At 49.7% G+C, this 26,704-nt stretch overlaps 1 protein-coding gene and 1 long non-coding RNA gene across 12 annotated transcripts in view; one reads left to right on the forward strand and one right to left on the reverse strand.

Annotated features, from left to right (window-relative positions):
• DCTN1 (dynactin subunit 1) overlaps positions 1 to 26,704 on the forward strand; it is an 84,686-nt gene that overhangs the window by 4,498 nt on the left and 53,484 nt on the right. For 5 of the 8 annotated variants that reach the window (XM_055702888.1, XM_055702891.1, XM_055702896.1 and 2 more), the window contains exons 2-3: positions 21,176 to 21,424; positions 26,217 to 26,295. In XM_055702888.1, coding sequence (XP_055558863.1) covers positions 21,176 to 21,424; positions 26,217 to 26,295 — 328 coding nt within the window. Of the gene's footprint in view, positions 1 to 1,763; positions 1,914 to 1,998; positions 2,156 to 8,117; positions 8,425 to 21,175; positions 21,425 to 26,216; positions 26,296 to 26,704 lie in introns of those variants that run through there. The other 3 variants (XM_055702927.1, XM_055702936.1, XM_055702920.1) reach the window with 3 other exon arrangements.
• LOC129735425 (uncharacterized) overlaps positions 8,433 to 26,704 on the reverse strand; it is a 35,094-nt gene continuing 16,822 nt past the window's right edge. Inside the window, exons 1-5 of one of the 4 annotated variants that reach the window (XR_008731052.1) lie at positions 17,290 to 21,169; positions 16,725 to 16,820; positions 14,622 to 16,151; positions 12,266 to 12,434; positions 8,433 to 12,172 (exon numbers count right to left, since the gene is read on the reverse strand). This is a non-coding gene — a long non-coding RNA (uncharacterized LOC129735425). Of the gene's footprint in view, positions 12,173 to 12,265; positions 12,435 to 14,621; positions 16,152 to 16,724; positions 21,170 to 26,704 lie in introns of those variants that run through there. The other 3 variants (XR_008731054.1, XR_008731053.1, XR_008731051.1) reach the window with 3 other exon arrangements.

Here is a 26,704-nt window from a genome sequence, read left to right on the forward strand (position 1 = left end):
GGCAGCTGGCTGGCTAGGCTGCAGCGGTGCTGTGCCGTGGTGCAGCTGTGCAGGGCGCAGGCTCGCAGCGCCCGCCCGCCGGGTCCTAGTGCCTTGGATCGGTTCTTGCTTGGGAATCGGGGTGCCCTGCAGTGAGCACAGTGCTGGGCTTGGGTGAGGGCTGCGTCTCCTCCTCCGGCAGCCTGGCTGCATGCAGGGCTGGTATTTAGTGTTGCACTGGACAGCCGGTCCTGACAACCTGCTTTTAAATAGGCGAGGGGTCCGGAAAACTTTCTCCTGGTGCCTGGATGGCAGCGTGGCCTTCAGCAGGTCAGCTTCTGTTGTGTCCCGGTGCTGTGCCAAGCGCTGGGGCACAAGATTTGGGTGTTCTCTGCTCTCTCTGCAGTGGTGTTGCCTGCCTGTCATAGACACTGTTTCTGCAAGCCCCATCTCTTGTCGTGGTTCAAACACCAAAAGACGTAGGGCTATGTTGTTGCAGAGTGACACAGGCTAAGGTCCTTTATTTTAGGTAGTGACCGCCTCTGTTAGAGGGAGGGTTGCATGGCTGGTGCGTCACTGTGGTCGGCAGCAGCCCAAGCTGTGGGCAAGAACCTTCCTGTGCTGCGGGTGAGCGGGGACGGGATGAGCGATACTCCATGCTCCAGAAAGATCATGTTCTAAATATAAAACGGGACATGTTGTGATACAGACACATGGAAAGCACAAAGAATTTATGGGTTCAGTACTGGTCGGTGTAGTGGGCTTCAGCCTCACTGTAACAGCACAGTATCTGTTGTTTGTTACTGGATGTCATTGGCACAGGAGAACTTTAATTAAGGTTTTGAATGGCTCAGCAGATTTTTCTCTATATTATTGGCCTCATATAGGTGGCTCTTCGGAGATAAAAATAAGGTTGCGCTCCTGCTAGCAGTGCTGAAACAGGAGCTGGAGTTGAGATTTGCTCTGGCACCAAGTACAGGGCTGTAATTTGCTGTTCATCTACCTGACCATTTTGCTGAACAGTGCTGACTTTCATAACTGGGAACAAACTCGGAGGAGGGGGGAGCTGGTGCAGGTATAACTGGGCAGATTGAGTTCTTTCTTTCCACTTCTGGGCAGGAATAGAAAAAAAACCTAGGCTGATTTTCAGGTCACCTAGGGGAGTATGCATTACTTAGAGTTTAATTAAAAAAAATCTTAAACTCAGCAAACTCTGTGGATTTATAGGGACACAATAAAGACAGAGCCCTGAAGTGCTGTTTTTAGAAATGCTTTTCTGAACACAAGTTTGCTGGAAAACTAAGAGCTGCTTATAAATCAAAAAGAAGCTTTGCTGAAGCAATTTCATGGGGAGATGTATGTGTTTGTGCATATATATATATAAATATAAAAAATATATAAATATAATAAGATGAAATTTTGTTTTTCCTAAATAAATAGTGGGGATTTTTCTGAAGGTTTTTAAATTTCCTGCTCAGTTTGCTTAAACTGAATAAGGTGTTAGTGTTCAAGCTACTCAGCCTGTGGACTGTTTTTTATCCCAGATTTCAGCAAAAAGTCTGAAGGTTCTGAACAGAATATTCCTTGGCTTTTCTATGATAGTTTATCTGTAATGATGAATATGACACTGAGGCTTTGGGCAGCTAGCAGACAACCGTTGTGTGTCCTGACAAAGCTGTGGCTGTGAACAGCGTGCAGAGAGGTCTATGTCCCTGGGGAGGAGGGGTGCCTCACCCACAAAGGGCAACCTGTGGAGGTCTGTAATGTTTGCCACTTTTTTGCAGGTGAATGAAGGTTGCCCCAGACTTGGGCAAGAATGACCTTGATGTGTGAAGTATGCCCCAAGCTGATCTAGTTCAGTCTCCCAGCCGAATACACATCTCCTGAGCTCCCCTGAACTGGATTTGTGGACAAACACGCAGGCAGCTTTTGCGGTACGTGTTGCTGCCTAATAAATACCTTGGTGCCTGAGAAGGGGCTGTGCCGGGTCACTGTGCCAGTCCCTTCCCTGCTGTGCCGGCCCCTGCTCTGCGCTCTCCCTTTGCCTGTCCTTGTCCTTGCTCTGGAGTCATCTCTCTCAGCACCAAGCGTGCAAGGAGGTCTGCTAGAACCATCCCTGCTTGGGACGCAGGGTGCCCTTTTGTAACAAGAAATTGTCTTGTCGGTACTCTCAAAGGTGAGGTTGGACCTGGAGGCAGGTAATTGGCTTGCCCAGCAGCTGATGTTGCTTGGGAATAAACTGCACCCATGGTCTGTCGGAGGCTGGGGGTTCATTGCATGCAGTTGTGAGATGGATGGGGCAAGAGCTGCCTTGAGTGCAGCTGGGGATTGGGCAGTAAAAGGTGAGTCTTCGATAATGCTGACATTTCCTATGATTTGCTAAACTAAATCTATTAAAGGATGTTAAACCAGTACATTTATTCCAAAGCTTTAACGTAAATCAGAAAATGAGGTATGTTTCTGTGGGAAAGGGGATGCTGTAGTTTCTGGTGGCTGGAGCAGCCTCTGCAAGTGCCAGGAAGATTTGTTCATCTTGGTTGTTTTGTTTGATTGAAACAGCAGTTCATCCAAAAACTACTGTGTCTGAGTTCGGAGAAAAATGAAATTGTCTTCCTCTCTGTAGAGCAGGCTTTGGGCCAAAATCTCGCTCTACAGAGGCTGCAGCAGCCAACAGCCACCTTCATTTTACAGATATTTTTTCTTTCTGCACTGATTGCTTCAGACTATCTCCAAGTGCTTTAATTACAGAAAGCTTTATGTATCCCCGTGTAATGTGGTTTCAGTTAACTAATAAAACTACTGTCTAACCTGGGCCGCTTGCCTTCTCGTCAAGTTTTAATTTTCACCCGAAGTCCAGGTAGTAAATGAGAAATGAAAACAGAAAATGGTGGTATGTAACTTTGTTACCTTAAGAAATAGTATCTCTTTGAAAGTGTCGAAGATACATCCTCCTGGGCAGCCAGACAGCAGTTTTAATGTTCAGCCTTGGTCTGGTCACAAACTTGCTTTCAAAGGCTCTTGCTTTTTTGTTAATACTGATTTCATTGTTTGTTTAGGAAATAGCAATGCAGAGGGCTGGAGTTGGTACATTTTATGTCCTTGTGGTCTGGGGCAGTAAAGACCCTCCAGTGCTGCAGCCTCCGTGCATCCTCCACCTTCCGACCACAACATTCCAGCTGTGAGGGTGGGAGGAGGATGAGGATGGGTAGGCGCAGTGCCTTCTGACAGACAACAGACCCTCTGGCAGAGTTGGGAAGTGGGGATCTGGGCTCGGAGATGTGACCCTCCCCATTGTCATGTGGGTGTGCGAAGCCGGGGATCCCCAAGCGGGAGGGAATGCAGAGCCCTCCAGTGCTGCGGGGCCAGTCGTCCCTGGGTGGGCTGTGCTCCTGGCAAGGCTGCTCTAGCAGCGTGCATTGGCTCCAGCATGATGCTGCTGGCTGCCTGCTGCAGCCAGAGGGGTGGGTGGCAGCAGCTGGTCCCCCAGAACTTGGGGTGCTCGATGGTGTCCCCTGGGCTCTGGATGCTGGGCTCTGGCACTTTTGGGCGCTGGGCTCCAGCACTTTTGGGTGCAGCTGTTGGGATCCCATTCCTGCGTCTTGCCCTCGGAGGGAACGAGCGTTTCTTGCTGCCTGTGGGACCTGGCGGCAGCTTTAGGGTGGTTTGGGGGGTGCTGAAGTTTGGCATCACCAGGGGGCAAGGGTCTCTGGGTGGCAGGCGTGCTCCATTGGCATGAGGTGCTGCTGGCTCAGCTCCTGTTCCTGACCTATTTCAGTAGCTGTAGGATTTCTGTGGGAAGCTTTCAGGGGACTGGTGAAGCATCATTGGTAGTTGTTACCGTCTGCCGTAGTGCCAGTCCTGCTGTAGCATTGCGTGTTACAGGGGGCTCTTTGGAAAATGAAGGCAGGTTCCAGCCTTGGCACTGTAGTGACAAGGAGAGAGCATGCTTTGATCACCGTGAGCCTGCCCACGCTACAGTAAGCCTCTTGAATGTTCTCTAATGTTTTAATTTTAATTTAGTTTTAAGTGACCTGAAATTGAAGCTTCTTCCTGTTCCTTTGTTGGCAGCTTTTGTGTAGACTGCAGAGGCTTAAAATTGCCACAAACTTACTGTCCTTCTTGGGGTTAATCATAAGCTTGTTTTAAATGTAAAATGTTCCCAAGTTTTGCATAACTGTTTTTAGCTTTCCAATGAAACTGTAACGAGTCCCTAGTTGTATATTAGAAAATCTTTATGTGTTCTTACTGGAACTGTCTGCATTGCATACTTCTTCATGTGGCTTCGTTCACCCAGCTTTGATTTCAATCACTGCTGTGTTTGTGGGTGATGCTGAGGGGGAATTGGGCAATTTGGTGTAGGTTTGTGCCGGTGGTGGGAGCGTGGTGCTGTCTGTCTGTCTGTCAGTCAGTGGTTGGGTACTGGCTGCTGAGCTGATGGGTAGAGCAGGCTCTGGGAGGATGCTTCAGGGGGAAAAATTCCCTTGTGCTTCAGGTTTGATGTGGAAAACTCTGTGATGGGAGGAGGAGGGAGAAATAAGCCATGTAGCATTTATAATTTTCTCTTTAAATTAAAAAATACTCTTCTAGCTACAGCTGGCCTAGCTGGAAGGAAAGCCTTCCTCATACTTATTAGTATTTTGCTTGTTTTGGTGCATTTCTGTTATTTGTGGGGGTCTGCGGGAAGGACAGTGCTGTTCACATCCTTTGAGAGGGGGAAGTGTCCCATGACACCCATTCCTGGGCTGCTGCAGGACCCTTCACTCCCCTGCACTTTCTTAAGTCCCTCTGAAATTCTGTGGCTGTTGCCCAGTTTTCTTTGTACTTTGTAGAAGGGTTTCTTTAACCTGATTTCCCTGCTTGTCATTCCAGCCTCTTCTTTGAATATAAACACTGCTGTTGCTCTGCTGGAGTTAGCACCCTCCAAATATTTGTGCAAGATGGCCATGCCCTCTGTTTAGCAAGGGCTGTGTCCGCAGTTCTCATACATCTTATGCCACAGCCAGCTGTTTCTCTGGCTCTGCCCCAGCCTCAGAGGCTCGGAGGTCACACAGGAAAACAAAAAATTTTTTTGATATTTAGATTGCAGGTGTCCTGAGTCTGTCCCACGCCTTGATCACAAGAACCTTTTTTCCTCTTGTATTAAATGAAATGTGTGAAAGCAGCCCGAATCGGCACTTCTCCAGGCCTCCTCCCGTCCCCGACACCGTTAACGGGTTTTACTTCATGCTGTGGTTGCAGCTCTGAGTTACCCGCAGGTGTCCGAAGCCACATACGTGCCGAACCCTGCAGTGAGCAGCCCCTGTGGTGGGCCGCCCCTGCCTTGTGGGGGCACGGCTGGTGCCACGCCTGCCTGCTGCTGCAGAGATGCAGCCTGTAAATAGCTCCCTCATTGGTAAAATCCAGACCTTGGCTAAAAAGAGAAAACATAAAATGCAATAAATGGAGTGGATGTGGCTCGTGCTGGAGAAGAGCATGGTACAGTGTTCTGGGTCGGAGCGAAAGTCCATGTCGGCCAGGAGCCTGCCTTACCAGTGGCCAGCAGTGGCTGCAGAGGAGAAGGCTATTAGAAAAAGGTGAAATGTGGTGACATTTCTTCCAGTGTAACCTCACAGATCCCAGCCGCAAGTCACTGGAGACTTCCGAAGCTGGAGGTGGTACTTCTTTCTGTGGTTAAAAGCACTTGATGGATTTTCTAAAAGGGAAAACTTTTGGTTTAATACTTACCAGAGAGGAAAAAGTCTCGTGAGCCTGGGCAGAGCAGGGAGCTCTAACACATGCACAGTCCTTGTGGAGGGAATTTGACAGAAGGGGTATTTTTATTTTGGGGATTTCTTTGTCCCAAATCTTTGGATTTGTCTGCAACGTGAGCAGGAGACTCCCGTGCTCTGAAACCATCTTCACTGCCAGGGGTGGCAGCAGCAATGCCCCCACCCCTCCTTAATTTTGTTTATGGGTTGGCACAGGGGGAGTACCAAGTTCCTCCTCCCAGAGCGGTGGGCTGTGTTCGTCTTGTGGTCTTTAGGGAAAGATGGGGTGACCTGAGCTGGGACAAATGGCCTGTTGCTGCTCGGCCAGCACATCATCCTCTGGTCTTTCCTGTGCTCTGGTCTCTGCTGGTGGTCACTGTGGTTTGGCCTGTCCTCTGGGCTGGAGCTTGTCATGAAGCGCTTTGGGAACTTTCACCTGACAGGTTGTGCAGACGCCAGAAATATTTCTGATGGGTGGGAAGGCTGAGAGAGGCTGGAGATGGGGTTTCTCCCGCTGCACTGGCTCAGCTGAGCTGGTGCTAGTCTTGCTTTTTCGTAATTTTGTTGCCTTTGACTAGTTTTGGTTGTGTTGTGTTTTGTTCAAATAATGCAGGACATCTAGTGTCCCTGATGTCTCCTGGGGAAGATGCAGAGTTCAGGGGAATGGGAAGATACTTTTGCCTTTTAATAAGTTTCTTGGTGATTGTGGGTTGGATTTCCATGGGTGTAACTGTTCCCTTTGCAAGAGTGTAGCGAACGGGGCGACGACTTCAGTGCAGACGTTCCTGTCTCTGTAGAAGAGTGCTTGGGGAGCTGCAGAACAGTTTTAACTTTCCCTTTGTGCTGGCCACCTGGAGTAGGTGTGTTGGCTGCAGTGTGCTTATCTAATGGATAATTTAACCTTTGCTTTGCATGAGAAATATAATTGTCCTTTGATAAAAAGCTTGCAGCTTTCAAAGCAGTCTGGTGGAACAGCGGCAGGGCTCCCCGGCCGGCGGGGCTAGCCTCTCCTGGTTTGTCTGGTGGGTGCTGTTACCTTTCTGCTTGCTCACCCTGGGTGGTTTGTACATTTCTGTGGTTTATGTGGTGATCGGCGAGGTCTGGGGTTGCTCTGGTCGAGTTCTTGGTTAGTCCTGTGATGAAGTCCTAGTTTCTAGCTAAGTTTTGTCTCACTCATCTCCGTCGTGTGTCTGTAAAGTTAATTCCTTTTGATGCAGTTGCTGTATCCTTGAAGGCCATCTACTTAATTCCCTGAGATGTTCTGGTCTTCCTCTGTCCGAGTGTGCCATCCCTGTTCAGCACTGTGCTCTGCTCAATCGCTGTACCTGCATGGCTTTCAGACTTTTCAGCCTGGTTCCTAGCGTGAAGTTTCAGCACAGCTGTGGGCTTTAAGATAGCTATGTGAAGCTTGCATTTTTTGTCTGCCTTTCATAAAATATTTAGGAGTCATCTGCAGCTGTACAGGAGATAAGGGACCAAAGGATATATTCGTTAATGCATATTTTGAAAAATGTGGCCCCCATATTGACCTATCAAGAACTTCCTGAGCAGGTTCCTCTTCACCCTTTTAAAAACTTGCTGATGTTGGTTTTTCCCTTTGGGTATCTCATTGCCCTCATTATGGTTGTCACAGCTGGGTGCTAAAACGGGATGCAAGCAGTCATCACCGATCACTGTGTGGCTGCTGTTTTGGGGAGGGCTCTGTGTGCTGGGGTCCTGGGGGGGACACCTGGGCGCGGGGTCCTGGTGTCCCACGGCAGCATGAGGTGGCTGGGCATGGTGGCTTGCCAAAGCCCCACCATTAGCCCCGCTTGCTCTTTCACTGGCAGCCATTAACGCCACAGACGGCTCTGGGAAAAAAGAGGGGTTGATGACTTCAGTTAGACATCTATTCAGATCAACCAGGGAAAGAACAATTACTGCTTTTAAAAAAATTGCCCCGTGATGAGCTGTTCGGTCACCGTGCCGCAGTTGCGTGCCCACCTTCACATTGCGGTGCTGGCCGCGGGGCGCTGGGGAGAGAACCTGCACTGTGGCGTTGTTGTTCCTCAAACCTTGCCACAGAGGGACGCGGCGTTGGGGGAGAGGAGCAAGGTATGGCAGATGGGGGTAACCTCAGTGCTGGCGGGGGCTCCAGAGGGAGCGCGGGCATACTGAGCATGGCTGAGGTGGTGGGCTCTGGGCAGGGGAACATTGGGGTGGCCCCTGCCCAGCACCTAGCAGCAGGTGCTGCCCGCGCAGCAGGACAGGCGGGAGGAGGCCATCTCCCTGCCAGTTCCCGCATGGGTGGGCGAGCGGTGGCCGTGGCCGCGGTGCCAGGGCCTGCCCACAGCTGTTGCCTTTCTCCTGCGGCGCTACCGGGAGCCGGGTAGCGTTAGGACCCAGCGAGCTGCCAGCGCCGGTGACAAGTCTGGAGCAGCACTAGCGCAGAGTAGTCTCCATCAGCTGGGCTGGATTTTTGTATATCCCTGTATTGAAGAATCCTCTGCCAGAAAAGGGCTTTTTCCCCTTTCTGTGCGACCCAGCAGAGCCTCGCCAGGGGGACACAGGGATGGTTAGATCGGCTGAAACGTGAAAAACCTCTGCTGAATTACTGCTGGCCATGAACTGAGACCATTATCTAAAAATAATAAATCTTTAAAATAAAGGAAAAGCCAGCGGCAGCATGGCCCAGAGCAAGAGACACACATACAGCCGGGTAAGCTGGGGGGAGGGAAACTTATTTACAAACTCCTGGCTATGCCATTAGATAATATTGTGGTGTATCTTAATGCTATCTGTTGCAATGAAAAATGTATCTGTTTTTATACTGAAATCTAGATGCTGTTTCCTGTGCTTTTCTATTTCTGGAATTTGATATCTTCATCACTAACAGTACCTGTTATGATGTATGGTGGGCAGATAAACAGTCTGAATTGTATTAGTAGTCGAGTCCTTTTGATTTAAGTTAGTCTGCATTTGCTGTTAATTATCACTGATAATGCAATGAGGCGTCAGCTGAGCCTCTGGTGATGACAGAATCGTTCTAGGGCTTTTCAGCACAAAGATTTGGCGTTGTTTTCCTTTCTGCATCGTGTTTTTTCCTTCCTCTTTGCTTATTTTCCAGATTGCATGGTGAGATACTGAGCTTCCGAGTGCCTGAAAATCATTTCCAGGTTTTACCGTATTGCAGTTAACCCTGGGCTGTGCGGTGGGCAGCAGAACTGGAGCTGGGCACCGGCCCTACAGCGAGGCCTTTCTTTGGAGTTTCTTTCTTTGTCGTTTTGTTCTTCCTCGCCGGCGCGGTGACATTGTGTCCCAGACACTTGCTGTTTTGGGGACTGGGCAGTGCATTTTCGGCGTCTCTGTTACTTCGTGCTTGCCAACTTGGCAGAGTGCTTTGTAACTCCGGGGCTGGCTGCAGGGGTGGGCGGGCTGCGCTTCAGCAGAGCTGGGGAGGGCAGACCCCTTCCCGTTGCCCCCCTTATGCCAGGTCTGTGTCCTGCCTGGGGGCTGCCCCCGAAAAAACCTGGTGGAGGAGTGTGACCTGCGACTGCTCTGCCTGCCTGGGGAAGGGCATTGGGCAAGAGCACCCAGCCTGGAGCTGCCCACCACTGGTGGGGCGCGTGTGTGTGGTTTGGTCTCTGGCCAAAACGGTTCGTTTGTGTGGTCACAGACCGCTGAACAGAGCAGCTGCCATTCAGAAAAAGGCTCGGGGCTGCTGGTGATAGTGTGAGGCTGGAAAGTTGCTTTACCCACCCTGTGCAGGGTCAAAGCATCTTTCTGTGCAGGGATGCAGCTGCGGAGCGCTCTTGCGCTGGGAGATGTCTGTGGTGGACGGAGGCAGGCTGCCCAAGCTTCCCGGGCTGTGTGTTTGCGAAATGTTCCTGCTTTCAGTGGGGGGGAGCGGGACGAAGAAGGTGAAATTTCAACCTGAGTCTTGACAGTTCTGGCCTGATAACTGCATTGAATTTCGGTCAGGCAGGGCGGCAGCTGCGTCTCCTGGATGCAAGCAGGTTTATCTGTGTCTTACTCAAATTGCATTTTGAAATTGCTATCGCGGGGACCGAGTGCACCAGCCCCTCCGGCTGGGCTGGAGCGACTGCCTGTCCCAGCAGTGTCCAGATGAGGCTTTTGGGGACAGGTGGCCATACGCCAGTGCTGTGGCTGGCATCATTGTGTTCAGAAACACCCAAACTGTCTGTGTTTGTCTTCTTGCCTTGAGCAGGGTAAATCCAGTGCCACAGTGGTGTTTGCATGGTGTGGGTGCTTCACCCTGGCTCATCTGCGAGTCTGACAGTGCAAATCTGCGCCGCTCTGGCTTCTGCTGGGTGAGATGGCCACCACCCCCACCGTGTCACTGGGTGACGGGTCTGTGCTTAATCCCAGGGTAATCCCCTCTTTTCAATAGGGACAGTATGGCAGCACCACACGCTGTCTATTCAGTAATAACTAGACTTAACAGGAACTAGAATTATTTCCAAGTCTTTCCTTATTCCAGCCGTGTTGGGTCACATCTTGAATTTAAGGCTAAGAGCGTTTTAACCAGCGGTCATGAATCTTGTCATGGGAGCTTTTCAGGGGTGGTTGCTGTGTTCAAGGTTCGCCTGAAACTTTTGATCTGTACCTTGAATGACAGTTTGAGGTTCAATTAGTCATATCTGCACTGAGGGAGGCGTCCCTGTGTGCTGGCGTAATGATGTGAGTCTGGCTTCTGGAAGGAACACAATAAATTCCTTGGGTTACCCACTATAATGGAGTGAAACAGTGAAACTGTTATGCTCAGATGAAACACAGTAGTGACCTAAATCACGCTCAAATCACAAGTCAAGTCACTGGGAATTGCATCCATTTTTCAGTGACTAATAACCAGTATCTTCAAATAACTGAGGAAATAGTCTGTAAATGTGTGTAATACTTCAAGCAGGGGTAAAAATGGGAAAACACCATATTTGAGTGGTGCCGGGTAGGCAGTTGTGCAGAGTGAAGTCTCCTATTAATGGTGCAGGTGGGCAACTGACATGTCACCCATGGGGCTTGCTCCTCTCCTGGAGATTTCTCCTCCAGCCCTGTCCGTGCTGGCCTGGCAAGCGGTATGAGTTGCTCCTCCTGCCGTGCTGGCTTCCCCTGGGCTGCACACCTGGGGACTGTCCTGCTGGAGGCTGGCCTGATGCTGCACCGGCGGTGATGGCTGCTCTGGTGGGTCAACGTTCCTGCTGGCTTCTCTGTCTGCCCGATCCCCACCACCTCCCCTGCGCCCCTTCTTGAGGCTCCCGAGCTGGCTGTTGGTACCCTGCAGTGCAGGTTTGGCAGAGTGGGAGGAAGGAACGCTGCCTCCGCTATCGGAGTACACTTATTTCTCATCTAATGTAATTTAGCAGCTTATTTGCCCTTTAGACTGTTGCTGCATGGGAGTGATGAATGAGCTGTTACGAATTGTCCATGCTGGTGCTTATGCAGATCTCCTGAGGGCTCCTGCCTAATTCGGAGTCTCTTACTGGGTGAGCAGCCTCAGGGGGTGACTCTGGCCTCTAGTGCGTACCCCTTCTCCCATCGGCTGGCATCTGTGGGGGCTTCCTACAGCTCTCTGCTCCTCCGTCCTCTGTACTCAACACCAGTGTATCGCCACCTTGCTCTCGGTGCCCAGCATTTGGGTATCCAGACACTGGTGTGTCCTGCTGGCAAGGTCAGTGTGACCAGAGAGGGTGCTCATGCCTCCCTTGTTCGTTGGGCACTGGCAGAAGATGACTTTTTGGTCACTGGTGACAGGAGAAGAGTTCCTAAAACTCGACCCCACCTGAAGTTTTGTCCGTTGTTTTTTTGAGGCGGAGCCCACAGAGCAGAGGGCAGACCCCACAGTGCGCGAGGTGCAGCTCTTGAGGCATGCTCTGGCTGTTAGCAAGAGGTCAGCGAGGAGCCACCTTGTTGTGCCGTGTCTGGAGGCATGAAAAAGTTCTGGGTTGTGTCACCGGCTGCTGTGTCCAGCTGTCGTGCCCTGGTGTCCCCAAGGACGACTGTCCCCAAGTTTGTGGTGTGTCTCTTGCTGCTCCCATCTGTCCACAGCTGGCAGAGGACTGTGACCACAGCCGAAAGGAATGGCCGCAGGTGGGCACCGGCCTCCCTGGCCCACCACTGACCTGGCTCTGCCCTTCCACCTCTGCTCGGGAAGGCTGTGGGGTCCCCAGCCTGCAGTCATCCGGCTGGGAACGCAGGTGGGAATGCCTGTCTGGTGGGTGGGGGCACACTATTTCCAGCTTGGACAGTTTCTCCTCTTTTCAAACCTGAAATGGCAGTAACTGCGTTGTTTTGAATTGTCACGAGAATACCAGTCTCGGGTTTAGCCAGGCAGGTTAGAGCCGGGCTCGTCCGACAGTGCTGGAGAGCTGAGGTAGGGCAGTGTCCTCAGAGAATTCAGCTTGATCCTTGCTTCGGTCTGACACGCCAGCAGCAGTGCAGGTCATGGCAAGCTGCAACACAACAAGAAGAAAATATTGATTCTGGTGTGTTGTCCTGAAGCGAGGACAGCAGTGATCAGCTGGGGAGGTGAACCCATGGCTTACCTGGGTCTGAGGTGCTACTTAGGGTTTTGGTTAGAGATTCTGGGTGTGTTACGTGGCATTGGAGGAGGAGCGTGCTGAGCTCCTGAACTGAAGATCATGGAGGTGTTGGTGAATGATGTGCACGGTCGTTCTCAGGTTGGAGCAGCGCATCTTGACCTGTAGCCTTATTCTAGATAGAAGCAAGTTAGAGAGTCATTGTCTTGTCTTATAAGGGCATGAATACATTAGAGGCTTCATTCTGTGCTCTCCCTTCTTTCCCGAATGGTAAGGATTCGGGAAACATTTGTAATAAATTAGTGCTGATTGATGAATGGACCTTCAGTGTGTAAGTTTTGATTGGTTTCTGTATTGGCCAGACACTTGTAGACCACACAGCACTGCCTTAATGTTATCAGTGCTCTTCAGAGGCACAGTTTAATGTTAAGCTCAGAACAGTTACTGAATTTGAAAATGGTTATTGCAGCAATCACATGCGTATTTCACAGGATATCTGAGCGGGGCTGGTGTGAGATGCGCTTTGATGCTGAGGACCGTGGTGCTTCTCAGTTTGAGCTGCAGTGAGCGGTGCTGGGAGAAGCAAGTGAAGCACCTGGTGTGACGTGAATGATGATTGAGATCCTGCCCTAAAAAAATACTTGTGGCTGAAGGTCGGTAGTTATTTTGTTGGGAGTGTGCTGTGATAGCGTTGTACTTAGTAGGCTTGGTGTTGTGGTTTAAACCCAGCTGGCAACTGTGCACCACACAGCTGCTTGCTTACACCCTCCCCTCCCCTGGTGGGATGGGGAAGCGAATCCGGGGAAAAAGGTAAAACTCGTGGGTTGAGATAAGAACAGTTTAATAATTGAAATAAAATTAAATATGATAATAATAACAACAGTTGTAATGAAAAGGAGAGAGAGGGAAAGAAGAATAAAATCCAAAAGGAAAAAAACCCAACCTAACCAAGCGATGCACGGTACAGTTGCTCACCACCTGCTGACTGATGCCCAGCTGGTCCCCAAGCAATGATCTGCAGCCCCTGCCAACTTCCCCCAGTTTATATACTGGGCATGATCTTCCATGGCATGGAATACCCTACTCTGGTCAGTTTGGGTCAGCTGTCCTGACTGTGTCCCCTCCCAATTTCTTGTGCCCCTCCCCAGCCCTCTTGCTGGCAGGGCCTGAGAAACTGAAAGGTCCTTGACTTAGTATAAACAGCTCAGCAACAACCAAACCTGTCAGGTGTTATCAATGTTGTTCTCACATTAAATCCAAAACACAGCATTTTAGCAGCTACTGAGAAGAAAATTAACTCTATCCCAGCCAAACCCCAGACAGCTTGGCCTTTCTGCTTGAACTCTGTGGTGGTGCAAAGAGGCCTTCCCTGGAGCTGGAGGTGTTTCCTCCTGTTTGATGTGAGTCGGGGGGAAATGTTCCACTTGTACCTTTTGTAATGGCAGTGACCATACCTGCCACCCCCCACGGTGTGTGTTCTGCACCTCCCTGCCCCTCGATGGGTGGCAGTCTGTCCTTCCCACCGAGAGGTGGATGGACTTGGGACAGCCCCGTTCCTGGGGTGCTGGGAAGCTGCAGCCGTGGTGCAGAGCTCTGGGTGGACCTCACTGAGCCCCTTCAGGTCCTTTTCCACCCCTTGTGCTTCATCCCAGCAGGTTCAGGCAGTACAGAATGCTTCCGTGCTTTCACAGGCATTGTAAAGTGAAGAAACAGACCTTTTTTTCCAGTTAGCGCCATGTCCCCTCTGTTGAACCCCCCAAACCCCCTCCCCCACTGCAGAAGGGCCATCTGTGTGACCATGGAGCAATGGGAAGGATTTTTTCATTGTTGCATCAAGTTGGCCAGTAAGAATGTGTGAACGCAGGCCCTACACCCTGATTTATCCACTGGGTGATTTGGAGAAGATTGTAAAAGTCATAAAAACTGCTCATAGGAGGTGGGGGCTGAGGTGCTCCTGGCAGGGGCTGCTTCACCCAGCTGCCGGAGGGTTTGCTGGTTCCTGCTGAGGAGGAGGTGCCATGTGTCCCCCTGACCCTCTGAGCCCCATCCAGCCGGGGCCTTGCGCTGCTCCTCTGTTTGCAGGATTGGAGATTCCTGGTGTGTGTGTGTAAGCTTATGTGACCCAGTGGCCATTCCTGCTAGCAGTTTCAGGGCGCTGCACTGATCCGTGTGTACCTTTGCAGAAGCCAGGCATTTCCTCCTGCCGGGAATTTCCTCCTGCCCAGTGATGATTCTGCCTAACTTTACAGGTATAGCTCTGCTCTCAAACTCCTGGGCCACCCTGAAATTCTCTTCTCTAACTATTCTTAGCAAATTTATTTTTTTGTTCTTTTTTCTTAAGTGGGGCTGAGCAGTGCCCTACCTTAGGAAATCCTTGCTCTGAGTGGAAATGCAGCTTATTGATGTTCCTTTTTAATTAGTCTTATTGTTGCAGTTTTATTCAGGGTGAGCTTTGTATTGGTAGACATTGTCTTCTAGATGCCCCAAAATCACACGTGTTAGTGGAGAAGGAGCTTCTGGACTTTTCAGCGTCCAGCCATGGAAGGATGTTTGTACCCTCTCAATTTTGTCACCTGTGAGGTCCTGTTAAGGAAGAGGAACTGGGGAATAGGGTTAGGGCAGGACACTACACCAGAAGTTCCTTGGCGAGGTGGGGTAAGCAAAGTGTGTTTGGAAAAAGTTACTCTGAAATGCTTTTTTGTTGATATTACAAATTACGGACTTCCTTGGGAAGGGAAGACAATCAGCACAAGTATACTGTGGAATTAATAAACTTTCTGTCTGTTTTTAAAAATGAAACCTTATTTGATAGATTTACAAAATTAAAATAATTTTATATTTGACACTAAAAATGTGTACCTAATTTTGCCAGATTTAATTGCATTAACTTTTGTCATTCAGTACTAATGAGATCGCAGACATGTGAGAAGGATGTTAACAACTGGTTTTATTAGTTTCTTGTGGTGATGCGTACCCATATGTTATTAATTGGCTGCTGTGTTAATTATAACATCCAACTGATGACTTGAGGCAAATAAACCATAAGACTGACCTGCGTCCATACAGGCTGGGGGGAGTCACGAGACAGATGAAGGCAAAACTTTTTTGAGATGTTGCTATCATTAATGAAATCCATTATCTGGAGGTGAAATATTGTTAAATACATCTGTTATCTGGAGGTGGGAAGTGGCTTGTGGAGTGGAGGGGGCTCGCCCCAGCGCCGGAGCTGCAGGTCCCACAGCCTGGCAGCCAGGACTAGGGGGGCATTTTGAACTGCACGTTCCTGGAATGTGGCAACACACGTGGATCTGTTGGCTCTGTCTCTGCTCCAGCCCCCCCCAGTCCTGTCCCCAGGCTCAGCACAAATGGCCGTCACCCTGCCTGTTCGAAGGAGTGTGTCCGTGCTACCAGTGGGACTATGGGTGCCAGCACCACTGGCTTTTAAATCATGGAATCAGCACAGAATCATGGAAGGGTTTGGGTTGGAAGGGACCTTAAAGCCCACCCAGTCCCACCCCCTGCCACAGGCAGGGACACTTTCCACCAGCCCAGGTTGCTCCAAGCCCCGTCCAGCCTGGCCTGGGACACTGCCAGGGATGGGGCATCCACAGCTGCTCTGGGCAGCCTGTGCCAGCGCCTCGCCACACTCACAGGGAAGAACTTCTCCCTTTATATATAATCTAAATCCAGCAAATGTGGGCACTGTTCGCAGAAGAGGGGTCGTGTGTAGGCTGCTGGACAGCTGAAGTCCCAGCTGGACTTACCTGGACCCGGTGAGGTCCCTGCTGGCCCCACGTGGGTAGGTGAGAGCGCAGCGCTGCTGCGCAAATGCTCTCATCCCGTTGGGATGCAGGCAGTGTCTTCAGGGAGATGCTCTCTGCACAGGGCTTCGCTGGGGAAGGAGGTGAGTGAGGGAATGGAGCTAAGAAATAGGTAATACTAATTTGGCTGTTGATTTTGACTGACATCTTGTTTTAGCCCTAGAATACAGTTGTCTTAAGCTTTTTTTTTTTTTTTTTTTTTTTTAAAAAACAGTTTAATAGTGCTTTGCAGACTTTAGTTCTCTCCTTCGTGCATATTTTAGAGATGGCATCGTCTGAATGCCAAAGGCTGAATATCCTTGGTTTTATTGATCAGCAGCTTTGGGTGAAGTTCTGCTGTTCCTGGGACAGAAACACAGTGATGTGCCAAAGCCAGTGGACACACCACAGGAATAGGTGGTGTGATGGAGAAGTGTCCTTCATCCGGCATCGGACACATGGTGCTCATTGCAGCGGCGTGCTTCCAGGGGTTATTGGGACACAGCAGCTGGGACAGCTATCTATACATGTGTGTTGTACTTTTTAGGTCAACATCCCCAGAAACTTAAAGCCTTTTTTTATGTTTATGGCTCGGAGGCTTAGTCTGAACCTAATGCTGCAGTTACAAATTACCTGCCAGAGCATACCAAAAGCCATTTACTTACCCGGCTCACGATTCTGCCAGCGGAGATGACTTGCAGGGTTGAGCTCGCCCATGGGTGCTGGTGCAGCCACGCTCACCGGGGTACGGCACCATCGCCCTGGGACGAGGGGGCTGGATTAGCTGGGAGGGAGGGACAGACGGGTACCCAAAATAAAGGACACAAAATATCCACAGCCCCTTCTCCTGGCTGTCCGTGGGTGCCTCCAGAGAGAAAACTGAGGTTTTGTGGCCCCTGGGGGATTTTCAGTTATTTTACCATATAAAAAGTAACCTTCAAATGCTTTGCCTGTGTGACTGGGTATGTAGAGAAGAAATAGGAAGCTCTCTGTCTTATTTGGGTGAAATGTGTTCTAGCATTTTCATTAGCAATCTTTGAAAGGGAACACTACCTGAGTTGGCAATTTTTTTCAGACTACTCAACAGATTTACAGTAATCTGCATAATTTTGTGTTTTGCTGCAGTAATGTAAATTATTTTGGTCGACCCTTTCACACCACTACAGAGAAGAATCCTGTGCTGGATATCTAATCCTAGTTGGGAAAATTGCACATCCTGGAGGCTTTTACCTGTGTTTTGATTATCCCAGTTGCTTGACTGCAGAGCAGAGGCTTTAGGACAGCTGCGTGTGCAAGGCTTGCCAGGTGTGATGGTTTTATTCTCCTTTTCAGTGAAGTCTGGTGTTAGGTTCTTTCTGCTGCACTAATTGGGTAGTTTGCTGCAATCTCTGAGTGGTTTGATGCAGAGAAAAGGTCTTTTCTTTCTCTTGAACAACTGCATGGAAAGGAGTCGCTGTGGCAGAAAATTGGTCCTGGAGCAAGTGAAATGTGGTGGAACTTCCAACCAGGCTGATGGGGTGATTCACTCACTAGACTCCATTGCTAATTCTTAGGGGATGGTCTCTGGAGATTGTTTTGCAAGGAACAAAGATGTGCTGCTTTATTATGCATCTCTGCTTCATAAGTTGTAAAACAGGCCCTGAAGAGCTTTTGTGGTTTTTTAAAAAATAAAAAGATAGGGAGATTCTTTTTCCATGTGAAGTCCCAGATTTTCTCCCCTGGAGAATTTATGCAACTGCAGGCGAGGAGGAAAGCGGCACTGAGACACCAGTGGTATGCTCTTGTGCCGTGGTCCCACTGGTAATTGCCCCAAACTGGCAAATCTGGATTACGAGATGGTGGGTGTCTGTCTGCGGCCACATTGAAACCTCCTCTGAGACAGCATTTTTGAAACTGGCTGGGGCAGCACACCTGGAGGCTGGTAATGCAGGCAGAGAGCAGGCGAGAAGCTGAGGAGAAAGGCGTTGGGAGCCTTATAAATTGGCTTTGCTGCCAGAAAAGCTGTAATGCGGAGCCATGCTGTATCCTATATCCAACTGCTTAAAAATCTAGGTGTTTTGGTTACTGTTGATATGTGCTTTTACTTGTATTATGCTTTGGAAAGGATGCAAAGAAGACAAGTTCTCCCTCAGCTCCCATGTGAGTGCTTTGCAGAAAGCATTCCCCAGATGCCCACATGCAGCCCACAACACCAGACATGATGTTGCTGCAGCAGCAACAGTGAAATAGTTGATTTTTGAGACCAGTTTATCTGCTACCGCTCTAGAGACTGATGCTATAGAAAAATAAAAATGAAATGGTGAGGTGGAAGCCTGGCTGGGTTCTCTGTACTCGGAGGAGCTTGTTTTGTCCTGCTGGGTGCAGCTCAGAGGCTGGTGCTGGCAAGTCATGCTCCTTCTCCTGAAACATCTCCCTGGGCTTTGTCTGCCAGCTCCTGCCTTCAGCTGCCTCTTGGTCCTAAGCGTCTGCTCTGCACGTTCTTGCTGGCACAAGCGGTCCTGAGTTTGTCCTGCTTCGTGGTCCATGCTCCTGTCCTGTCCTGCGAGAGGGCATCCGGGAGCATCTCTGAGAGTTACCCGAGGAGTGTCCTGGCTGTGTGATTTGAGAAGCCACTGGCACAAGCTGCGCCAAAGCTGGAACATGTCATTGTTAAAATAATGAAAACATAAACACTATGATTTGAAAAAGTCTGCAGGTTTGGAGCTGAACTTCTCTGCAGGACGGCAGTGTGACGCTTTCATCTGCTGAGTCAGGGGTAAACATGCCTGCTTTTGGTAGCCAGGTACAGCACTCAGCGACCAGAGGCAGATGGTACCAGTCCAGCATCTTCCGTGTGTAATCTTGATTCCTTATTTCTTCTGTAAGTGTATTCTGTGTGTTTAGCCTTAGCCAACACCTGCTGAAGTGGTGTGTGAGCCCTCACGGTATGAGTTTCCTCCATCATTTGGCCATTAGAGCAAGCGTGAGGCCGCGGGTGTCCAGGGAGCCGTGCCTCATGGCCGTGCAGCTCAGATTCCCAGCTCCTGGCATTCCGCACACCTATACATCCTGCCTGGCCTGCAGCTGCCCAAGGCCACCAGAACTGTAAAATGGCAAACATCAGCCAGGGTGGATAAACAAGCAAAGCAATTGTTTTTAAAATCACTGAGAAGGAATCTTTCTATTTAAATGGTGATTCTGGCTTTTCCTGCAGGCTGTTTGTTCTAGAGTTCTGCTTTCGGTTTTTGTGACCGGTGGGACGCGCTGATTTTACAGCTGTCACTGTTTTGCAGAGTATCGTTGCTAGTCCTTCTGACAGCTGAAGTGATCCAGTATTTTGGTAGATGTTTATCTGAGTATGTAGTGTAAGTTTTAGACTTCAGATCTTGTTTTTGTTTGCTAGAAAATGGTGATTGACTTCTGTTTTTCATTGACAGATGATTTTGTGCTTCTGCTTTCTGCCGGTTGTGTTTGGATGAAAAGTGGAGTTTGGTTTTGTGTGGAAAACTGGCGTCGTAGTTCTTAGTCACAAACCTTCTGAGTGCGGTGGGTGTATTCTGCATGCAAACCCAGTGCGTCGGCACGTAAAGGAGGGTGATGATTTGTCTGTTTGTCGGCTGGCAGCAGAGCCTGGGGTTTCGGCATGTGTCAGCCAGACGCTTTCAAAGTGCCCTTGGTTCTTCGTGCGGGCTGAGGCCTCCCTGCCCCTGCAAGTGCTGAGCCCTGCTCAGCGTCTGGCTGCTGCTGGGCTTCATCTCTGCGTCCATCAGCTCGAGGGTGCCCTTCCCCAGCTGCACTCTGTGCTGCCGTTCAAGGCAGTGAAGGCAACCTTCTGTTCGCGTCTGAGTATATTCTTTCACAGAAGCCAAGCACAGCAGCAATCAAAACAAAATATTTCCTGCACAATAAACAGAACTACTGACAAACGGGATGATGTAAATGCCAAACATGCTTCATTTTAGAGACCGCTGTAAGGACAATGCCGCAGTGTTGGGCTGGGCGGTGGAACTTGAACTGAGCAAGGCAGTCAGATGTCTCCCTCCCTTCTTAATTGTATTTAAAAGCAGTAGCCTGTTAAAGGCATTGCATTTGAGGAGGGACTATTAGTATAGCATTACCTTTTAAACAATTAATAATATATCATTGATTTAGATGAAGTTTATACTATATTGCCTGAGAGCTCTTTTCCTTGGGTTTATTTGAGAGGAGGCGTTGGGTGTGGGGGGAAGATCCCAACAGACTTCACTGTGATTTAAGTAACCCTGAGGGTCCCAAGATCCTCAGGCTTAAGTTCCTCACGTCTGTCACCTTAGTGATGCTGTAAAAGAATTGTTCAACATGGTTAGCTTCGCCAAAGCAGAGAGGTGGTATCGGGCACGGCAAGCTTGAAATCTAGTGACACATACTGAAATTTAAATGTGGATGAATGCTTACGTTGATAATGCCTTGAAAGCCTAATGACTTTACCACCAATATTTTGTGCTTGTTAGCATCCTGGCACAGGCGCTGCTGCAGTGGATGCCCTGAAGTCCTGACAGAGGGGTGCCAGGGATGCAGTGGGAATCCGGTGTGGGCAGATGGTCTGACTCTGTGGCTGGTGGTGGGTCACCAGGTCCTCTTAAACCCTGACAATAAGAAGGGGCAGCAAAGCAAATTATAGCAGAAATGGGTTGCCTGGTCCTGAGCATGTAATGCAAGAGGCTGGGAAGCTGTAGGTACTTTCTGATATAATGGAAAAAAGATGAAGCAGATAGCAATTAAAACAGATGTGACTGCACTAAGATCTACTTCACAGTTGGTTTTTTTTCTCCCCCCCCCGCCCTCAAGCTTTTAAAAAACTTATAAATTGGGTTTATGAGTCCAGTGTGTCTATTAAAAACTGAAAAGTAGAAGTTAACAGTGGTTGTGGCATTGTTTGTGATTCCTGTTTGGCAGCTGTAAGGGATGGAATCACCTTTTGCTGGCTCCTGAAGAAAAAGGGCAGTGGAGGTGAATGGGGACCGACCCCTTGGGCTGTGAATGGCCCTGCAGAGCCTGGGGTGCTGGTGTGGAATGAGACGTCTGAGGTTTGAACCATGGGTCTGTCTATCTGCACCGGCTGTGTTTAACTTGCTGTGTATCTCCTCTCTGTCCTCAGGCGTCCAGCACCGGCACCAGGATGAGCGTGGAGGCAAGCAGCAAGCCCCTGAAAGTGGGCTCCAGGGTCGAAGTCATCGGGAAAGGGCACCGTGGTACCGTGGCTTATGTCGGTGCCACCCTCTTTGCCACAGGAAAGTGGGTCGGTGTCATTCTGGATGAAGCAAAGGGCAAGAACGATGGGACTGTGCAGGGCAGGAAATACTTCACTTGCGAAGAAAACCATGGCATCTTTGTGCGGCAGTCACAGGTACGCTTCCCTCTGCGGTGGCCTCGGCTTGCTGGGCTTGTCTTGGGCTTGCATGGCTCACGGGTTACTTGGTTAAATAGAGGAAGGCAGCCCTTTGCACCCAGGTGGGGAGAGATGAAATAAGTTTCCTTTTCTCCCAGAGTGAGTGATGTTTCTGGGACTTTCCATCTTCTGTCATGTGAGGGAACAGAATGATCCCAAATGCAACCAGAAGCCTCACCCGGAGGCTGTGCTCCTGCCGGAGCTAGGACTTGTTCAGTCAGACACACAGTTTCTCTACATGTTTCATTGTGTGTCTTGATTATCTCAATTTATGGGGGTTATCATGAAATATTTTCAGATTAATTGGGTGAAAAAGGTTTGGTGAATTCCAGAGAATGCGGAATGGTTTTAATTTGCTTCCAAAATGAAGAGTAATGTCTCAGACTTACTGGCTGCATCATCTGTAGCAGATGAAGTTGGGGGCCAATATCTGTGTGCTTAGCTGGAAGTCAGAGAATTTTAATTGAATAATGTTTGCCTTAAAGTATATAAAATGCATGACTCTGGTTTAGTTGTTGAGCTTTCGCTATTCATGTACTGTAGATAGGAGCTCACTTAGGTACAAACTCTTCCATTTTAATTTCCTGGGTGTAATCTTCAAACAGCACAAGTGCAGGAAAGTGCCACTGCTCTTGAGTCCTGCAGCTCGGTGTGCTACAGGCACGGTGTCACGGTGAGAGAGATCCAGCTCCCTTTTCTCCTTCCCTGGCACAAAACAATTGGTGTAAGTTCCACCCTGCAGCACCTCAGCAGCACTTCAGCAGCAGAGAGCAGGGAGCTCCTTTCCACTTCCACAGACCCTTCTACTGCCCTGCCAGACATGATGGCTTGCTTCCAGGTGGTTGGCAGTGGGCAACTGAGGAAGTGTGGGGGAAGCTGAACATGATATAAGGGGGTTTAGGAGCAGGAATCCTGGGGTGGATCCTGGCATCCTCTGTCCTGGCTGTCAGAAGGGCCCTCAGGTCATGCGTGGTCAGAGGGAGTGGTGAGGGCTCACCGATGAGAAGTGAATGCTCTCTGCTGGCTGTTTTGCTGGGACTCATGGACGTGCCTTCCTTGGTCTGTTGCTCAGCCTCACCTGCCAGCTGGAAAAGTACATAAGCAGTTTACAATTAAAAGTTTTGGTCTGCAGGACCAGGACATGCTGCTCCCGGATGGGGTAGCTGGAGGGGAGGAGCTCAGCAGACAGGGCAGCGTTGTGACACTCCAGTGCGGGCAGACAGGGGTGGGTATGGGGGCAGTGACTCTGCTCCAGGCCCCTGCTGGGGCACACGTCTGTCCCACGGTGCTGGCGTGCCAGGTCAGCATTGCTGTGCTTGCCTGATGCCTTTAGAGGAGTTTCCATCTTGTCTGCCAGCGATGGCAGGGTGGTGGTGGAAAGGTCCTTGTGTTTAGCTTTGCCATGCGGTGCATGGGGGTCAGGCTGAAAGGTCCTCTGTCCTGTCCTCTCCTGGGAGCCATGGGCTGGGTTGCAGGGGCCAGCCTGAGGGCGCTGCGTGCGGGAGGGCTGGGGCCTGACGGCTGCCTCTTGCTGTGCTTCCCCTTTCTCACTTCGGTTTTGGAACAGTTGGGGTCTTTGTTCTGCATGTTCCCTGCTGAGCAGTACACAGTTTGCTTAAAAATAAGCTGCTTTCCCATGGTGATGGCAAGGAGTTTGTCTCTGCCCACTCTCCCCTGCAACAGAACAAATTGCTGGCGTGTGTGTGTGTGGAGAAGGTGCACCAGTGCTGGTAGCACTGACTGTCTCCCTGACAGTGACATGTGTGGAAAGATGGATCTGGGGGAGCGCAATTTTTGAGAAGCATATCCAGCATGGTTTGCAAATCTCAGTAGTTCCTCCGCCTGCCTCATGCAGCAGCTGCCGAACAGGCACAGGGCCGCAGCGCTGTGCTCTCCAGCCTTTCTCTCCAGTGGCTTCCCAGAGGATTTGCAGCACGAGGGCTGAGCGAGCCGACATGTCAGCCTGCAACAGAGCTGAGACCGGCGGAGGCGGCAGAGCAAGCTGCCCAGGGCGTGGGCAGCCCATCCCTTCAGTGGCCGTTAGAGTTTGGGCATTAATTTTTCAGGAACCAACTTTAAGATAAAAATGGGATAAAAACTCCCTTTCAGTGGAGTTAATGCTCTGCTTGTGCTCTCCGCTGTAAATCTGTCTGCTGCTCCCTTCCATATTTCACTTTTGGGTCTTCCTAGCATGGTGGGTGACTTTCCTGTGGTTATACACGGTGTCAGGCCGCTAAACGTTAATAAATCGTCTTTCTCAAGGAGAGGGAAGAAAATCATAAATGAAAGTTTTTTTGTCATTGCTTATGAAGCAAATCAACTGCATCAATACAGCATATCTTGCTGAGCACTTGTAAAATGTTTTGAAGAATTTCAGGATTAAGTAGCTTTTTGTTCTCCCCTCCACTTAAAAATATACCTCAAAAAATGGGCACCAGCAATACCAGGATCAACAGAGCCTAGCAGTGTTCTTAGTTTTTTAATTAATTTACTGTGTCATTTCAGCTTTAAAAATGTGCTGCTGGGGAAATGTTAAAGATCTTTGGTTGGGTTTTTTTTTTCTATTTCATGCAACTGTCGAAGTAGACCCCACAGAGGGGTTTGGCACTGTGCTTTATCTGTGCAGCAAAGTGCTCCTCTCCCAGGGAAGGATGGTGCCCAGGCAGTGTGCCTGCCCTGGGGTGTGGGTTGCAGCCGGCTTAGCAGAGGTGTGCGCCCCAGCAGCGCCTTGCCGGGCTAAGGGGAGCTCGAGAGCCAAAGGAACTGAAGTAATCACTGAACCATTTCTCAGTGTTGCCGCTGTACTTGAAGCAGCATCTCATGGGGGAGCAGGGTGGGTGTCTCTAGGTGAGGGTCACTAGCCAGTTTCGTGGTGGAGACTTATGTCCAGTAGCTGCAGGGATGTTAATGGCTGCTGGCAGAGTTGTAGTCCCGTAGCTGTGCCATGCTGTCCCCTGAGCAGCCTCCTGTGTGTCCCGGCCAGACAGAGGGGAGGGAAGGTGGCTTCGGCAGGGCTGGAGCCCGGCAGAGCTGTCATGAGCTGTGGGATTGAGCTGGGGCAGTTTCTGCGCAGGGTGCCATGCTGGGGGTGGGCTGTGGAGGGGCTGTTGCCTCTGTGCCTGACCCTCCCCTCTCTGCTTGTTTCCCAGTTAGCAGAAGGATGGAGCCCTGCTTTGAGCAGCAGTCAGCACCGACAGGCATTTCCGACCCAAGTGTTTGCTCGTTAACTTTTGGCAGCCTTAACGTTTTGCCTGCCGGGGACTTGTATTTGGGCTGGTAATTTTGAACATGAATATTTAGTTATGGTGTATGGAAACATTATCCTTGATTCTGACGTCAAGTGGAGCTGCTTTTCTGCCTCTGCTTGGCAGAGGAGCTCATCAGTTTAAACCTGCTGCTGCAGCACATCCTTACGTTGTTGCTCTTCTCCACTCTAACCAGAAGCAAGCCCTGTTCTGGGTCCTGCCTCCTCCTTGTTGTTAGGTGTCTCCCAGCAGGGCTAGTGTTGCTACCTGAGTCGTACTTGGTGGGGAACCCCAAGATCACTCAAAATCCTACCTTCGGTTTGGATAAACTCCTGTGCGTGACCTGGTGTGACAGATCTGCTGGGATCCCGCTTCCACACTCCTCGGGGCTGGTTCTGTCATGCTGCTGTGTCTAGTGAGGCGTGAACACCAGAGCGTTGCCAAATCACCCCAAAGATGGGGTATGCTGGGCTGTGTCAGATGCTGGCATCCAAGGGGTACCTGCCTTCTTGCTTTTAAAGCTGTGGTTTGAGTATTCTCAGCATTGGTGCAGTTGTGGTTTCTGTGGTGTAATTTTGCTCAGTCTCCTTGCTGCTTTTAATGTAAGAATACATTCCTGGTCCTTGGGCATCTTCCCAGAATAGAAACTGTGACTGACAGGTTTACAGATTATTTTTATTTTTAAACTGAACTCCCAGGCTTAAGGTTGTCACAGAACGGATTGGGCAAACTCGGGTAGTGTTGAACTTCTGAGGTGAAGGGATGGTTCTCAGGAAGTGATCTAATCCTTTCCAGCCTTGTTTTCTATATTTATTAAGCAAAAATGTGTCCAAAAAATAGTTAACAAAGAGAAGCCCTAAACCTTCAACCCTTAGATAGCTTAACAGGGCTCAGACCTGAGAGTATTCCTGTTTGTGCCTCCTGGGGTTCCCCAGGGAGCTGGGCAGCTTGTGTGTTAGAAAAAAACCTCAAAACAAACCCCTCTGCTGGCTGTGTGGTGTTCCCAGTCACTGAGGCTGCTCTGTTTCAGAGAACAGCAGTTTTCCTTATGAACTGAAAGAAGAGTTTTAAATCAGCTTTTGCTAAGACAGCATGAAAACCCAAACCAAAACCAAAGAGCTTTCTGTCAAGTGTCAGTAAATTAAAATAACTGTCAGACCAAGATTCATGAACTGATTGCTGTGTAGAGTGATCACGGGGCTGTTAGAGACATTCAGGGCTGTTGAATCTTAAGTTTTGACTTTGTTTATTATTATTGACTGTGAAATTTTTTATTCCCTATGTGATAAAGAATATGTAGCTGTTTTCAGGAAGCCTGTGGAAGGAGGATGGTAGCACAGCTGAGCTTCAATGACTAAATGAAAAATCTGTGCCAAAAAAATGCAGTCTGGTCTGTTTAAATCTGCTGCCAAAATGGACCTGTTTTCTAATCACACTCTGGTTTTATGTGTGTGAGTTTGGGTTTTTTTTTTAAATTGTAATAATAGTTGTTACAATTTTTCCAGATCCAGATCTTTGAAGATGGAGCTGATACAACATCCCCAGAAACACCAGAATCTGCTGCCTTGAAAGTCCCCAAAAGAGGTACGGCTGGTCTGTTTTGTCCAGAAACCTCGTCTCTCCCTTGGTCTGGACCAGACGAGGTTCCACTGCCCCATAGGCATCGGGGTGTGCATACTGGGGAGGTGGGCACCAGCTGCTGAGGGGTGATAGCATGTATGCCAGGGCTATGCCCCTGGTTCAGGTGCAAGCTCACCCTCCCAGCTCACCCCCTCTCTGCACAGTCCTGTGTAGTCTGGGGATCACAAAGGGAAGCACCAGGCAGTTCTGTCCTTACTGTGACAGCCTGTCTGGTGGGAAAGCAGGTAGGAAATCCTTCTGGGAGGGGTGGACACATGGAAGGAAGGCTTGAGCCGCTCTGACGCTGTGAGATTGCAGCATACAGGTTCCTAGACCCTCAAGGCTGTGCCTCATTCCCACTTCTTTGGCAGCG

This window comes from Falco cherrug, chromosome 1 (genome assembly GCF_023634085.1).
Source record: "Falco cherrug isolate bFalChe1 chromosome 1, bFalChe1.pri, whole genome shotgun sequence".
Classification (NCBI taxonomy): Eukaryota; Metazoa; Chordata; class Aves; order Falconiformes; family Falconidae; genus Falco; species Falco cherrug.